The sequence below is a fragment of the Lycorma delicatula genome, chromosome 4 (assembly GCF_047948215.1).
Source record: "Lycorma delicatula isolate Av1 chromosome 4, ASM4794821v1, whole genome shotgun sequence".
NCBI classification, from domain to species: domain Eukaryota; kingdom Metazoa; phylum Arthropoda; class Insecta; order Hemiptera; family Fulgoridae; genus Lycorma; species Lycorma delicatula.
The window spans coordinates 216,933,301-216,949,054 of NC_134458.1; the positions used below are offsets into that span (position 1 = coordinate 216,933,301).

At 28.8% G+C, this 15,754-nt stretch overlaps 1 protein-coding gene across 10 annotated transcripts in view; it reads left to right on the top strand.

Annotated features, from left to right (window-relative positions):
• Positions 1-15,754, top strand: part of LOC142324285 (glycogen debranching enzyme) — a 145,931-nt gene that overhangs the window by 110,776 nt on the left and 19,401 nt on the right. For all 10 annotated transcript variants that reach the window (XM_075365208.1, XM_075365211.1, XM_075365203.1 and 7 more), the window contains 4 exons: positions 1,152-1,299; positions 4,702-4,917; positions 7,582-7,790; positions 12,504-12,689. In XM_075365208.1, the coding sequence (XP_075221323.1) occupies positions 1,152-1,299; positions 4,702-4,917; positions 7,582-7,790; positions 12,504-12,689 (759 nt within the window). The remainder of the gene's footprint in view (positions 1-1,151; positions 1,300-4,701; positions 4,918-7,581; positions 7,791-12,503; positions 12,690-15,754) is intronic.

Genomic DNA, 15,754 nt, shown 5'->3' on the forward strand with positions numbered 1-15,754 from the left:
AATAGCAGTAACATGTTTTAGGCTAGCCACTGAACATGATTATTTGCGACACCATCTAAGCAGAATAGGAGTAGCTGAGACTTCACAGTGCATCCTATGCAACAAAGAAGAAATGACAGCTGATCATATATTTGTATTTAGGCAACTATACCTATGGTGACTGACAAGAGCCATATTAATATGGTGGCTGTATATTGGGGTGTGAGGAATAAAATGGTAGAAATGCCTACTCTGGTGTAGAAAAAAAAAATAACCACTAATATTAAGTATGCTGTACAGTTTAGTATTCTATAGAGAGAAGTGATCTTATAGCTCAGTGAATTATATGAATAACAATTATATAACTTTTTTAACAGAATTTATTATCCATTTTTCTTTGAACTATATTTATTAATATTATTATTATTATCTGTAATTTTATTTATATATACTGTGTAAATTAATTATGTTACTATTACATTATGCCTTAGAATGTTGATTACTTGAGTTATTTTTAAAAGTTGGTTGGTAATGGTAATCTGTAAACATGCTTGATTACTTTGCAAGTTCTGTATCTTATTTTACATCGTTGTTTATTTCCATAATAAATTTATATCAGTTCGTCAATAATTATCATATCCTTCTCTTCAGTGGTGTCTGTGGTTTCCAAGTGAACTAAAGTGACATTTACATTTAGTACTTCAGTTTACCTTTCTTTGATGTTAGTAAAGTTTTAACCAACTTATATCATAATTCTTTTCTTGGATTTAATTTTATATTTCTCACTCAGTTTTTTTGTTTCTAAAATCCAATCCTTTACGATTGAAGAATTTTCTATTCAAATCTAATTTTTGTTTTCATATAATTTCCTTAGTCCCTTACAAGGTTTAATCATGAGGTATTTTAATGTGTAAATGTTAAATTTGATGAAGTGTGGCTTAGGGTAGTTAAATTTCACTTGGAACTGCTGTTTTTCATGTGATAAACAATTGCTATTGCATACTCCTTTGCTTAAGCTTTGAGAAGTATTTTCCCCCTTGAGACAACCTTATGGTCTTAAATGAAAGATTTATATAGTTTCAAAATTTATAAAATATATTTATTTATTTCTGTATATTGGCTTCTGTACTGTTGTTTACAGTTCTCATTTTACTGTGTTTTTCTTTTTGTAGGATCAGGATTTAGTTGATGTAATGCAAGAAGCTCTGAATATACATTTTCAAGGTTTATGCTTTCGAGAACGTAATGCTGGAACAAAAATTGATGCTCATATGACAAGTCGAGGTTTTGATAATCAAATTGGAATACATCCAAAAACAGGTATATATCTGAACTACTTTTGTAAGTGTAGTTCATTTTAATAGTTTTTAAATTGATTAACTGTTTATAGTTTTTAAGTAAACTTAGGTTTAGATTTAATTTACAACCATTTACTTTAACCCTCAAAGTGATTATTTTTTTTTTTCTACTTATTAAATTTTATGGTAACAATAAAATTTTGATGGAATCATTTAAGGTCATAATAGATGTTAAAATCGCTCTCACATTTTAGAGTTGCATTGTCTTTTCATGTTTCATATTACATAGGCTATTTATAAATTAATCTCCAGTTGGGTGTCACCCCATAGCAACATAGCACATGCACAGTAGACATTAACTAAGTTTAAGTATCGTCATTCATACAATCAGTCACCATTTCATTCTGAATGCATTGATGTGTTTGGATTGGAAATATGAATGCAGTTTGTGATCAGTGTCTGACTATCTCTCTAGGCAATGCCTGTTCTGCCTTTCAGATATATCACATCATTACATTCAGTGTCAAATTTGTACCCCAAAATAAAGATTGTAAATTGTGTTTAAACATTCAATTCTATTTAGTTGATAACTAGTTAAAACTTATTTTTTTAAATTTTATTAATACAACCAGCCATAAAGCTAGCTTACCCAGGGACTCTGAAAAAAATAAAACATTTCATTATTGTAAATCACCTTATAATTATTAATAAAGTCTCTATGTCTTTCATCTGAAAATCTCTGTTTAAATTGATGATGGGCTAAGCATCGTTCAAACTAAGTAATCCTTTTTATCTTCATCTTGAAAAAATGTAATGATTGCAGTTGGGGGTTGAGTCAGTACAAAAAGTTTAATAAATATCATTTAAGTAGCAAGAAAAAATGTTTTTATAGATTTAAAAATATTATAGTATTGTTTAAGAGTGTATAATTTTTTTAAAAAAATATTTTGAAGAAAAACTAAAATCTTTTCTGATTCTAAAAATGCTTAAAACCTATTTAAACAGTTAACCTATTTTCAGTTTTTAATTTTATTTCAATAATCATTTAGGATAACTATTCCACATTGTTTATAATGAAAGTTAATGCATTTAAGTGGGTTTGAATTTATTTTTTTTGTTTTTTGTTGCCACAGCCAGCTACAGCATGTGAGTATAAAAATGTGTTTCTTAATGGTTTTTAGATTAATAAGTCAGGTTATCTTTTCTCCAGTTTTACAACAGAAAAAAATAATCTTTTTTACTAGTAAATTACTAGTAAATTTGTTAAGTTGTAAATTTTTTTATGGTGTTTTTTATCAATTTTTCATCACTAAAAATCATTTTTTAAATTTGTTAAGAATTTTTAATAACAAGCAGGCTGAAGGTGTTAGGTGATGTGCTTTATTAAATATTAAAGCTTCTGTGACAAACTAAACATTTTAAAAAAAATCTTTTTAGTAAAATATAAATTATTATTGAAACAAAAGTAAAATGTTACACTGTTATAATAATTTAAATTCATTAATAATGCAAGTATTCAACAGTAAACTCATAAAATTTAGAGAGAAAAAAGGAAAAAGATTTTAAAGGACTTTTACTAACAGATAGAAATTTCAAAATTAATAAAAGCATAAGGTAATTAAATACTTTATTACAAAATATTAAATTTGTAAAAGCTAACATAATGTAAAAAAAAAAAATTGTCAAATATTTCATTAGGCATTGAAATTTAATTTAAGAATTATAATACATTAGAGCTTTTCTTTAATGATTTTGCAGGATTTATTGCTTCAGCAATATAGGGATATAGATGAAGTACAGGGATATTCATAAAAATGCTGGTTTATTTTGGAGGTCCATTTCCACACTTTTAATGATGATTAACTGTGAAACTAGTAGAAGCGTCTCAGAATGCATTTCTTCTTTAAACATTACCACATGAAATTATCCTACTCAGCAATTAACTTCCTTATTGCTTAAAACTCATCTTATTACTTATTAAATATTCAGCTTGGTTTTTAATGAACTTTCAAAATATTAAAGAGTCTTCCAAGAAGTAATCAGAAGAATTTCATTATCAATTTTCTGTAATCTATTACAAATTGATCTTTTTTAATGCCTTAGAACCAGACTGTGGTTTATTATTATTATTATTGTTGTTGTTTTGTGATTTGAGTACATGTGTTATTAATTTCATGGTTCACTTAATATCGATTCTCTTGTATGAGATATTCATTCTGCTATCAGTTGGTACACAGTTTTTATATCTACTTTTCACCGAGTCTCCAGTTTGAGAAGCTGTTGTAATTTCAAGAATGGAACTATTTATAGCATCTTGGTGTACTTCTTTAATTGCAGTGCACTGTAATAAAGTTTCAGCTGCCCACAGTAACATTCCATTAGTTTTAACTCTTTCAATATCTATTTTTGCACCTGCCTTTTTCATATAAATACATTCATTCAATTACGGGAACTAATGCATCAGTGAAACAGTGGAGTCAATCCATCAGATGTCTTTTTCCACACAGTAAGAAATTGTTTGCCTGCTGATTTTAATGGATCATTAATTTGATTATTTAATGGATTTTTAATTTTCTACAGTCAATAGAACCATGACATCTCAGTTTGCAGTTATTATAAGACTGTTAGTTCTTTTACTATTCTAAATTTATTTCTGTAGTTTTGATATCTGGTAATTTTGGTAATTATTATAAGTAATTTTGGTTTTATTACACATTCCTCAAAAAAGAGTGTAATGTATTTAGGGTGTATGCATGTATGTTTGTTTGTTCCACTGTAGCAGCTCAACAGCTGAACTGATTTAGATGTATGACCCCTCATTGAAATCCTTACAATACCAGGAGTGTCGTAGGCTCTATGTGTGTATATACATGTGTTTAAAAAAATCGTATGATTTTTTGATGCCAGTATATTCTATCATGTTAACTATGTTCTTTCTTCTTGCTTTTATTTGTTGGTGTTGCTTCTTCCTTATTGTTTATAAACATTTAATAAAAAATCATGATTTTTTTTTTTTTTTAATTTGTTTAAATATATTTTTCATGTTGTAGAAATAGAAAATTTCAACATCTAAAGGTTGTCTAATGATTGAGTTTTCTTCACTTGGTCCTACATTGATAAGAAAATTTTGTCCTTCGATGAAAATTGTTAAATGCAGTCTAGGCTTCTGAATAGTAATTATCCTATACTAAAGAGCTGTGAATAGTATTATCCAATATTAAAGAGCAGGAGTCTCGTAGGCTATATAAATATATATACATTTAAATAAATAATAAAATAAATTATACTATACAAAATTGTCACTCACACACTATTTAATTATCCTGTATTAAAGAGCAGTGTTTTTCTTTAGCAGTCGTGTTTTATAATTTTTAATATTTATCTCTTGTTTTGTATTACTATTTTTTTTAAATTTTGTATTAAGGTTTCATATTTGGTGGTAATGAATGGAACTGTGGAACATGGATGGATAAAATGGGATCAAGTGACATTGCGGGAAATAGAGGTCGACCAGCTACACCTAGAGATGGCTCTGCTGTTGAGTTGATTGGACTAAGTAAAGCAACAGTCAGATGGTTAACAGCACTTCATCAGTCTGGTCATTATCCTTATAATGGTGTCACAAGGACTAATAAAGATGGTAATTATTCTTTTTATATACTTTATTATTTATAAAATCAAAATTCTATTTTTTACTTTAACTATTAGCTGGTAACCAACAACTGCTTTTGTTTGTCCACCAGGACATATTTAATAGCATAATACTATATATATATATATATATATATATATATATATATATATATTTATTTATTTATTTATTTACAAAAATGATGTTTTTAAAAAAGTATAAAATACAAAAAAAAATAATGAATAGTATATCAATGTAACATTTACATGAGATGTTAAAATAAAATGTTTGAAATCACAGAATAGAGTAAAATTTCATAATTCATGCATTTGGAGCAATAAATGTGATTAGAGGAAAAATAATGAATTATGAAATTCATATACATGTGTGTACTTTAATTATTGCACTTTTTATGTAATTAATGTATTTTTTTTTTATTATACTATTTTCTAAGAGAAACAATATATATAACTTCCCATTGTTTGAGGAAAAAACATATAACGAAAAGCAAAAGAACTTTCACACAAGAACAAAAGAAGAAAAAACCATATAGAAAATTTAATGTTTTCACTTTGTTTCAATTTATCAGTTTTTATTTTTTGAAAAGTTGGTTATTTTCTTTTATACTGAAGAGTTGTTTTTCTTCTTTATGGCAAGCTGGTGAATTTGTAATATTATTAATGTTACTATAGTACATGTAAAATCTAAAGGTGGATCCTTCCTACAAGCTGCCTCTACTTGCTTCCTCTACCCCACTCCTATAACCTGGCATGTGGAACACATGCTACTGGTTGCCATGGAAGTAAGCATATGGGTTATTTACAAAAATAATTTTTGTAAATAACTATGTCTTAGAAAATCATAACATTATAGCCTGTAATAAATAAAAAACTCATTTTATATAATTTTGTATTTTGTCACTGTTATTGTTTATAGCAATTGTTTATAGCATTGTTTATAGCATTGTTTATAGCAAAAACTTAGTTTAACATACTTGATAAAAAAACATATATTTTCAAGAAATAAATCGATTACTTCATATACATCTTGAACAAAATATTAGACATAAATAATTTTATTTATTAACATATTTCGTAACTATAATAGTGACGTCATAATTAGATTCAATGCAAGTCATTGCAAATTAATTTTTGTAACTTTTGGAATATACTACTTTGGCTGCTGGTATGAGGAGAAGTCGCTGAGTGATGTTAAGAGCAGTGAAGGGGATGCAGTAGCGTCCTACGGACCTGCCTTCAGATATTATATACACTATAGTAATATTAATAATAATTTGTAATATTATTAAGAAGAATGAACAAGAAGAAATTAGGTTACTTATTTTTTTTAGAAGGAACATAAGTCCTGTGTTATAGAAGGAAGTGATCTGTTACTTGTTTTTGTTTTTTTTTAACTGAAGAATATAAATGCAAAAGAAATACTTATAAATTATAAGAAATACTAGGAATACTAAGGAATATTTTAAGTACTATAAAAAATGTTAGTATGTAAAATGTATATTTGTGTTAGATGCTACAACCTTAACAGTTTTTAGTGACCTAGCATAACATACAATTCCCCTCACCATTCAAACTAAAAGTAGCATAACTGTTCTCAGAAACAACAAGCATTGTGTGCTAAGCTACTAAATTAGTAAGGAGTGATGTAGTTTCTTGTTTTCTTCTTCAGTAAGCCGAATAAGCTGTTATACATCATTCCAAGCCCACTGAAATTCAGGTTATAATCAGCCCTACCAGTGACATCTTAATTTTTCATTCCAGGGACTGACTGTAATGAACTCCAAGGTAATAAACTCTAGCTAGTCTGCTTATCTCTCCAATGCTTTACATGTGCCACAGGAATTAAAAAGACTGGGATAGACAGTTTAAAACAATAAATTAATGTACCTTATTCTATGAGAAACAGTACCTAAAACATGTAATGATCAAAAAGTATCCAACCTATTTTTTTTATTCCGATAGCCAATTGTAGCATTTAAGAGGGACGTTGTAAGAATGCAACCTTGATTCGTAATGCAATGTTTGTTATCAATCGAAGAACAAAAGAAATGAGTCTTAAATAAATTACAAACAAAGAATTAAGGCTAAACTTTATACTGTGTATTTTCTTTTCATTTTTATTACAAATATTAATTTAAAAAAAACTCATGTATTTAGGTTGGTGGCAAATTTTGGCAGGTAATAGATTGAAGAGTGGTACATTTGAGAGATTTACTATAAAATGATATGCATCATTCTCCCATGCAAATATGAGCCTGGTATTACCATGGCAAACATAAAATCTTCAACATATTTTATGCATTTGATCCTGTATGAACATACAAAATATGTATGGTGACATAATTTCAAAAGATTATAGTTTTATTATTAAAAAAAGAAGAAACAAGCAATTATGTTAGAAAGACTGCAATACACAAATAAAAAAGGTTATAAAAAGTTAAAAAAACATGTCGGTTGAAACTCAGAGAAGATGAAATGAAATGTATTTAATTAGTATCACACGTATTTTTACAAATTAACAATTCCTTTTATTTCAAATTGAAGTTTCTTTTTTTAATTGAACCAACAATTTCCTCAAAGAAGTGTATCTCTTTGAAGATGAGTGTGAAATTTGGTGTTATAGGTGTTTTTTGTTTATTTTTTTTTATCATAGGATCAAAAACAACTTGGACATTTGCTGAATGGGATGCCAGAATACAAGCAAGTTTTGAAGAGAACTTTTGGGTCCCAACAACACTAGATCCTAATGAACCAAAAAATAATTTAGTTCATAGACGTGGTATTTATAAAGATTCTTTTGGTGCAACGCAACCGTGGGCTGATTATCAACTTCGTTGTAATTTCCCTATTGCAATCGTTGTTGTGAGTATTATAATTCTTCTGTTTATTATTTTTATTTCTACTTCTGATATATATTTTTTATCCTTGGCTTATATGAGGGTTGTCTGAAAAGTTTTGATCCTCAACATGAAGATGGCAGCACTCAACAACAAAAGTTAGGGAATGTATTTGTGGATGCGTTGAAAGATACTTACTAAAATTTCAGCCATTTTGGATGCTCAGTTGTAGTTTGAGTAAGTCATTGTGAGTGTTTTGTGAAAATGGAAAAACTGAATATCATGCCGTGAGTGATTAAATACTTGCATTTGAAAGGCAATACGCCTACACAAATTAAAAGCAAGTTGGATGCTGTTTATGGGGACTCTGTCCCATTATTTGCCACCATGAAAAGATGAACAGCTAAATTTAAACATGGCCATACCAGCTTGGTTGATGATGAGCATTCGGGGTGGTCAAAAACTGCAACTACCAATATCATCGAAAAAGTTCACCAAATGGTACTGCATGACCAATTAAGGTTAGAGAGATAGCAGAGGCTATGAGCATATCAAAATAACGTGTTTGTCATATATTAATTGAAAATTGGATATGTGTAAGCTACCACCGCATTCGGTGCCGTGTTTGCTCACTTTGGACCAAAAATGCATTCGAATGAACATCTCCAAGGCCCTGCTGGAGCAGTTTAAGCAAAACGAGTCAGATTTTTTTTGTCGATTCATAACTGTAGATAAAAACGTGGATCCACCAATACACTATTGAGATGAAACAACAGTCAAAATAGTGGACTGCAAAGGATGAAGCTGCTCCAAAAGGCAAAGGTGGTTCCATCAGCCGGGAAGATGATGGCGACTGTTTTTTGTGATAGTAATGGAATTTTGTTTATTTATTATCTTCAAAACGATAAAACAATAATGGGGCAGTATTACACATCATTACTTGACAAGTTGAAGGCAGAAATTTAAAAAAAACGATCACATTTGAAGAAGAAAGTGCTTTTCTATCAGGACAATGCACCTGCTCACACTTTGACATTTGCCATGGCTAAAATTCACGAATTGCACTTTGAATTGGTTGACCACTGAGTGTATTCTCCGGATATGGCCCCAGCAACTTTTTCTTGTTTCCTAACCTTAAAGTTTTGATTGGAGGAAAAAAATTTTTACCGGATGAGGAGGTTATCACATACGTAAACACCTGTTTTGCAGAGAAAGACGCCAGCTACTATTTGGAAGGGTTAAAGAAGTTATAGCATCGCTGGAAAAAGTGAATCGACTTGAAAGGAGACTTTCTTGAAAAATAAAACTATATTTGACAGAAAAAATTCTATGTTAGGCTCAAAATTTTTCAGGCAACCCTCGTTCATATGTGCATATATTAATATGTGCACGCAAACAAATGTGATAAATTGCTCTTATGAGCTTAACCCTTTGGGAGCTGGCCAGAACAATCTGTTGATGGTATAATTGCATTTTTTACGCAGTTATAGACATTGGTCACACTGTGTATAGAAGCTGAAACACACTTTTAAAAAAAATAATTAATTGTCTGACTTTGACAGATTTACAAGTAGACCAATCTATTCTATGCATCTGGTCTAGATGTCAGGAACTTTACCCGTATATATTTCCAGTGTTTTTCCTCTTATAATTATGAATAACATATATTTTATAGTCAAAACTCTGTGTTCTTGACAAAGAAAAGATTAAGAAAGGTGTCTTTAAAAAAATAATAAAATATGCCTTGTTTTAGTAAATATCCAGAATAAAACTAGATTAAACTGCACTATTTTGTTTTAAAATTAGATAAGCACTTCATTAATTTGATTAGAAATTATAATAAATAATTTTGTTTAATTATTAATAATAATTACACATAGTCTACAAATTGTCTTTTTTAATTTTAAATTTGAACAATTTTTCATTCTTTGATTGCAAGTGGTGCATAATTGAGACCTCAAAAAATACAATCCTGAACATTTTGAATTTTACTAAAAACAAGTAGTTGTTAGGATAAATTAAGATACCTTTATAAATTCATTACTATTTGCATAATGTTACTAATATTAAATAAGTTACTAATGTTAAAAAAAAACATATTTGATGTATGAAGATAAATATATAAGTTTAAGTAAACACTTTGTGAATTTAGACTTTTAAACTAAATAAAAAGCAAAAAGATAATAATATAGCTTTGAAATTGTACCAACACTTTTCAGAAAAGGTGATAAATATTTTTATAAGTTTTGGATGAGTTACAGCTGATTACAGGTGGTAAGAATAAAATAACTTTTGAAATCATGATCTATGCTATATTTGATGTGACATGATTTGGTTCATGGGTGGACTGTTTAGGATGCCTGCATTAAAAGGTTTAACTGATCTTTTTATTACTTTTTGTTCATGGAAATTTTAGTTCATTAAAATAATAAAAACTTTACAGTTACAAAAAGAAAAACATTTTTTTATAAATTGACTATTTCAGTTTTGATGTCAAGTTTTATTTCATTTGCTAAATTTTTGAAATTTATTGATTATCACAATTGTAATAATAATGTTCAAGTTTTAGATTTCGGTTCTGAATTCATGAAAGATTATGTTTTAAATTGTATTTATTTCAAATATTTGACCTACAGACCTATTTAGACAGAGTTATCTATCTCTTCATAACTAGGAAGTTGATAACTTGCATTTACTCTTTTTTACTAATTTGTTTTAAAATAATGTTTCATCATTTTTAAGTGATTTCCCCAATTTAATTTGTTATCCTATAAAATTTGCTGTACAAAACATACTTTAAAAGAAAGTCCTTAGAATTAAAATTGTGAAAAAGAGCTTTATATTTTTTTGTAGACTTTTTTCTGGAGAAGAGTTTGCAAAAATATTAATATTTTTCCTTCTATATTTGTACTTACTCTTGTTTTATACATTTGGTGACATAAATGTTACATTTCTGGAAAAATGTGTATTTTAAAGAATGTAATTAAAGTTAGTTATTTTCTTTCTTAGTAATGGATCTGATATAAATGATGTAATAAATGAACAATTTACTGTTTCATATTTAATGGTGTTTGATACTTTTGTTTTTATAAATTGCAAAAAAGGTATTTTGTGTAAAATACAACCCTTGGCAGGCCCAAGATGATGTTACAGAATTTGAGTTTATTAGGTCTGTTTTAAGAGCTTTATGGCACAATAAATGGTAGATCTTGGAACTTTTACTTCAACTAATAAGCACCTTATTTATTATCAATGATCAGTTATAACTCACCATTATTCACTCCTTGATATCTCTTATTTTTTCTGTTTTCAGTACTAACATGTGTGTCCTTGTCATTAACTGAATGTAAGTTTCATTACTGATCTCAATGAAGATGTTTTATTAGAATCTGGTCTGTTTGATTTCCTTACAATGTCAAAGTTTATGGTTCTGGATGAATAAATAATGCATTGATATTGAACGAATCATTCCAGTAATAATTTCATATGAACATGAAATTATTCATGTTCATATGAATAATTTTTATTCAACAAAAAGTCAGTTATGTTTTGTGCTTTATTTAAAATGCTCAGTGTATAAACTTAAAGATTACAATTTTCAAAATTGCTTTTAAAAAATTAGTGTTTAAGAAAATTTAATAGGAATTAAAAAATTTGTTTAATTAATTATTAACACTTATTGTTGTATTACTATTATAAACACGGAACATATTTAGATAGTTAATTACTAAGATATCACCAGTTTTATTAATTAAATTACTCTGATTTAAATTAAACAACTCTAGTTTAGAAATAATAAATTTTTATTTTCTTCAAAACAGTAATGTTGAAATTGTACAACCCTAGAATTAAAATTAAACAGTAAACTCTTCATAAATTATATCTTTTTATGAAATAACTGTAAGGTATTTTAATGTCAAAGTAAAATTTAAAACCCTTTATATACAAATTAAAGAGATCTTATTGAATATCAGTAATATTCATATTCACAAGTAATGATCTTTGCTTTATTTACAAAAACATATGTATTTGTATTAACAAAACACATGTATTATGTTAATGTTTGTTTGATATGTATGTTTTTTGTTGTTTTAATCGTAAGTGTTTGGTCGATTTTTATTACTGGCTGATATTTCTCACAGTTAGGTTGGTTCGACAGTGTATAAAATCTAGATTTTTAAAAGTATTTCTTCTTAGCCATTTTTTCCTGAAGTTTCAAAACAAATCCTTGGTCATTTGTCTCTTTTCTTTTCAATTATTCTATCTTATTTGTTTGTACTCACAAAAATCATTTTTATTTTAGCATTATAGGAATATATTTTTTACCTTTCTTTTGGATCACTGGGTCAATCGTAACATTTATTAGTATTAGTGTCATTAGAAATCAGTTTTAAACCCCAATAAAATGAAGACTTTCATGTAATATGTTTGCTAATACTTCATGCTCAGTTATACTGTTTTACCAGGTTTTTGGTTTTTTGTTGTTTATTTTAGGTTTAGCTATAAAGTGAATATTTTTAATTTCAGAGAAAGGTGCTCGAACTATTGACTCCTGCATCTTTGGTAATCACACAAACATCTTGCCCAAAGAAAGACTGGAATAGACATTTTGAAGTAAAAAATTAATGTACTCCTCTCAGTTGAGATAAACTTTATAACGACCTATTTTCCAGAATGGGTCTTATAGTAACTTTGTTTTTCTGTTAAATTTTTTTTACTAATTTTTGTTTAATCTTAGGCTCCTGAATTGTTTACTCCTACTAATGGATGGCAAGCATTAAAAGTTGTAGAAGAATGTTTACTTGGACCTTTGGGAATGCGTACATTGGATCCTGAGGACTGGGCTTATAATGGTTTCTATAATAATGACAATAATACTGCGGATGCCAAAGTTGCACATGGTTTTAATTATCATCAGGGACCAGTGAGTAGTTTTATTTGTACTCTGATATAAATCATTAATGTGTTGTTATGAATTAAAGGTAACAAATGATCCTGGTATAGAAGTAGTTTGATACAAAATTGCCAGATTGTTATGGAAAACTCAACAGAGCATTTTCCTTAAATATAAATCTTTCAAAAAATCCCTTTTCTCTTTTTGAAACATTTGCATGGAAGAGAATCCAATTTCTTATTGTCAAAGAATTAAAATTTTCTTTGCTTAAAACACTTAGTGTTCATTAATTGCATGCAGATTTCTGATCCTTTGCATCTGTCCAGATTATTTTAATAGTGTCAGAATGATAATGCCATAAGTTTCAATAGAGTATATTTGAAAATATACGTTAATACTAAATATATATGTTAATACTTACTTATAAAGTAAGTAAGTAAGTTAAAGATAATTTTGCCAAACATTTACAGTCCACTTCTCTGTATAATGATAATGTTGCTTGTTGAATTGTTGATATAGCTGAAGTTGTACAGCATCAGCTTTTTGGGAAGTTGAGTGTCAAATTGTTTCCAATTCAGCTTGAACTGAATTTCATTACCTATGTTCGATTTTGTGATGGTATGTCAGCAGTAGAACTACTTTTTCTGCAAACCAGTAGAACTCAAAGCAACAGCACTCACATTATTTGCTATCTTAAATGATTTTATAAACGAGGCAAACATAGAGTGGAAAAATTGTGTTGGAATATGCACTGATGGTGCTCGTTCAATGTTTGGAAGATTCCAAAGTATACAAGCACTTGTGAAAGTGTATCTTTCTCCACAATGTGTCTGGACATATTGCATGATCCACAGAGAAGCTCTGGCTTCCAAAGAAATGAGTCCTGGTCTGAATATTATGCTGAATATTATTGACGGCTGTAACTGTAATAAATTATATAAAAATGAGTCCCCCTAAAAATGAAGAATGTTTTCTGGTTATCATGTGGAAAATTTTTGCTACGTGTTTATTAATTAAAGAGATGAAATCACCATTTTTGTAGAAGAGGAAATCCAACCAGAAGCCAAGAAGTTTCGAATTGTTTATTTGTGATGGATTTGAGCTATTTGATTGAAGTAGTCAAGAAATTAAATACCTTGATTCTTCAACTCCAAGGATTAAATACACATATGTTGGATGCGAGTGATAAAGTTAATGCTTTTTGCAGAAAATTGTAATTGTGGAGCAGAAAATTATAGCAAAAAAACTAGAAATGTTTGCAAATGTGGATGAATGTGTTAAAACTTACAAGGCTGAAGAACAACTGTTCTTCAACTTTATGGTTTTTGTTACCATTGAAAATCATTGAGCCATGCTGACAAAGAATTTTAAAAAGTATTTGCTTGCTGACGACAGCTTGGTAGCAAGTTACGAATGGGTTAGGGATCCATTTCAAAATACTTACAAAGGGCTCTCAACTGCCAAAGAAGAAATCTTCATAAACTGCATGGCAAGTGGCAAAATCAAAAGACAATTTAGTAATAATTCACTCTTTGAATTTTGGGCAGGGGTGGATGATGAGTTTTCTGCACTGAAAACAAGAGCATTTTGTATACTATTACCATTTTCATCATCCCAGCTTCACGAAACTGGATTTTCTGCGGTGGCTGCTTTGAAGACAAAATATAGATCTCAGCTAAATATAGAAAAAGAACTCAGAGTGTCTACTTCTAATATTAAATCTTACTTTGAAGAACTTTGCACTGCAAAACACAGGCTCAAGGGAGTCACTAATAATTATTAAACTTGTTTTTAATTTAATATTGATAAGTTAATTTATTAAATACATTGTACAGTACTGATACAATCCTATTTATATGTGTATTATATCAGTGTAAATGTGTATTTTATTATTTATTATGTCAGAATGTATTTTTGTTTTGCTTTCCTTTTAGTAAATTTCTTTAATAATAATTTATTTTTGATATGCTTGTGCCCCCATTTAGTGTTATCACATCTCCCAGGGTGGCGCATTCTACAGGTTGAGAAACATTGCTGCAATTAATTAAAATGGTTTTATTATTCTTAAGATTCTGCCCTAACTTTAAGAATATTTTAAAATTATTTTTCATCTTCAGAGTTCAGATGGCGGTTTCAATTTTGTGTCTAATTTTAATTATTTATTATTTTTTAGTACTGTCTGACATTTCTCACAGTTAGGTTGGTTTCACTATCAATAAAATCTAGATTTTTATAAGTGTTTCTTTTTAGCCATTTTTTTTCTGGAATTTCAAAAGAAATCTTTGATCCTTTGTCTCTTTTCTTTTCGGTTATTCTATACTATTTGTTTGAACTCCTAACCAAAATTTTTCTCCTTCTAGTATTATAGAAATATACTTTCTGACCTTTATTTTGGATCATTGGGTCAATCATAAATTTATTAGTATTGGTGTCATCAGAAATCAGTTTTAAACCCCAATAAAATGAAAACTTTCTTGTAATGTGTTTCCTAATACTGCATTCTGTTGGTTATACTGTTTTACCACCTACTTTAGACATATGTAAAACATATAATTCATGAAGTAATTTTATAATAAAAAAGTTACAATTTAAGTAGTAATAAATTAAAAAGGATACTTAATGAGTAATAGTAGTAGTAATGAGTAATAGTAATTTTCATGTTATACAATGCACAGTTCAAAAGTAAGGGCTGATGAGTTAGAAATAGTGATTGGCAGCACTGATTGGTTCATGCATGCATAGTAGCTTTAAGTGGTCTTTTTTTTCTTCCTCTTTCTGGAACTGCTCTTCGAGCATTACCTCTGTCAGGAAAAGTATACAGCCATTAGATGGCAGTATGCAGAGTACCCGTGTAATCTCATTGTGTGAAGATGACTTCCACGTGGCGGTTGGGGGGTTCTCTAAGCACTCAGCCACAGGCCTGTCTGGCCCGGCACCCTCTGGCATTAAATTCCCAGCTTTAAGTGATCTGTTGGGTATGTAACCACCATGTTGCCATCAGTTCATTGTTGTTTGTCGTTGTAAGACAGTGTGTTAAAATGAGTGTGGTAATAACAAATCCGACCAGTTGTGATATTCATTCAGTGCTTAGATTT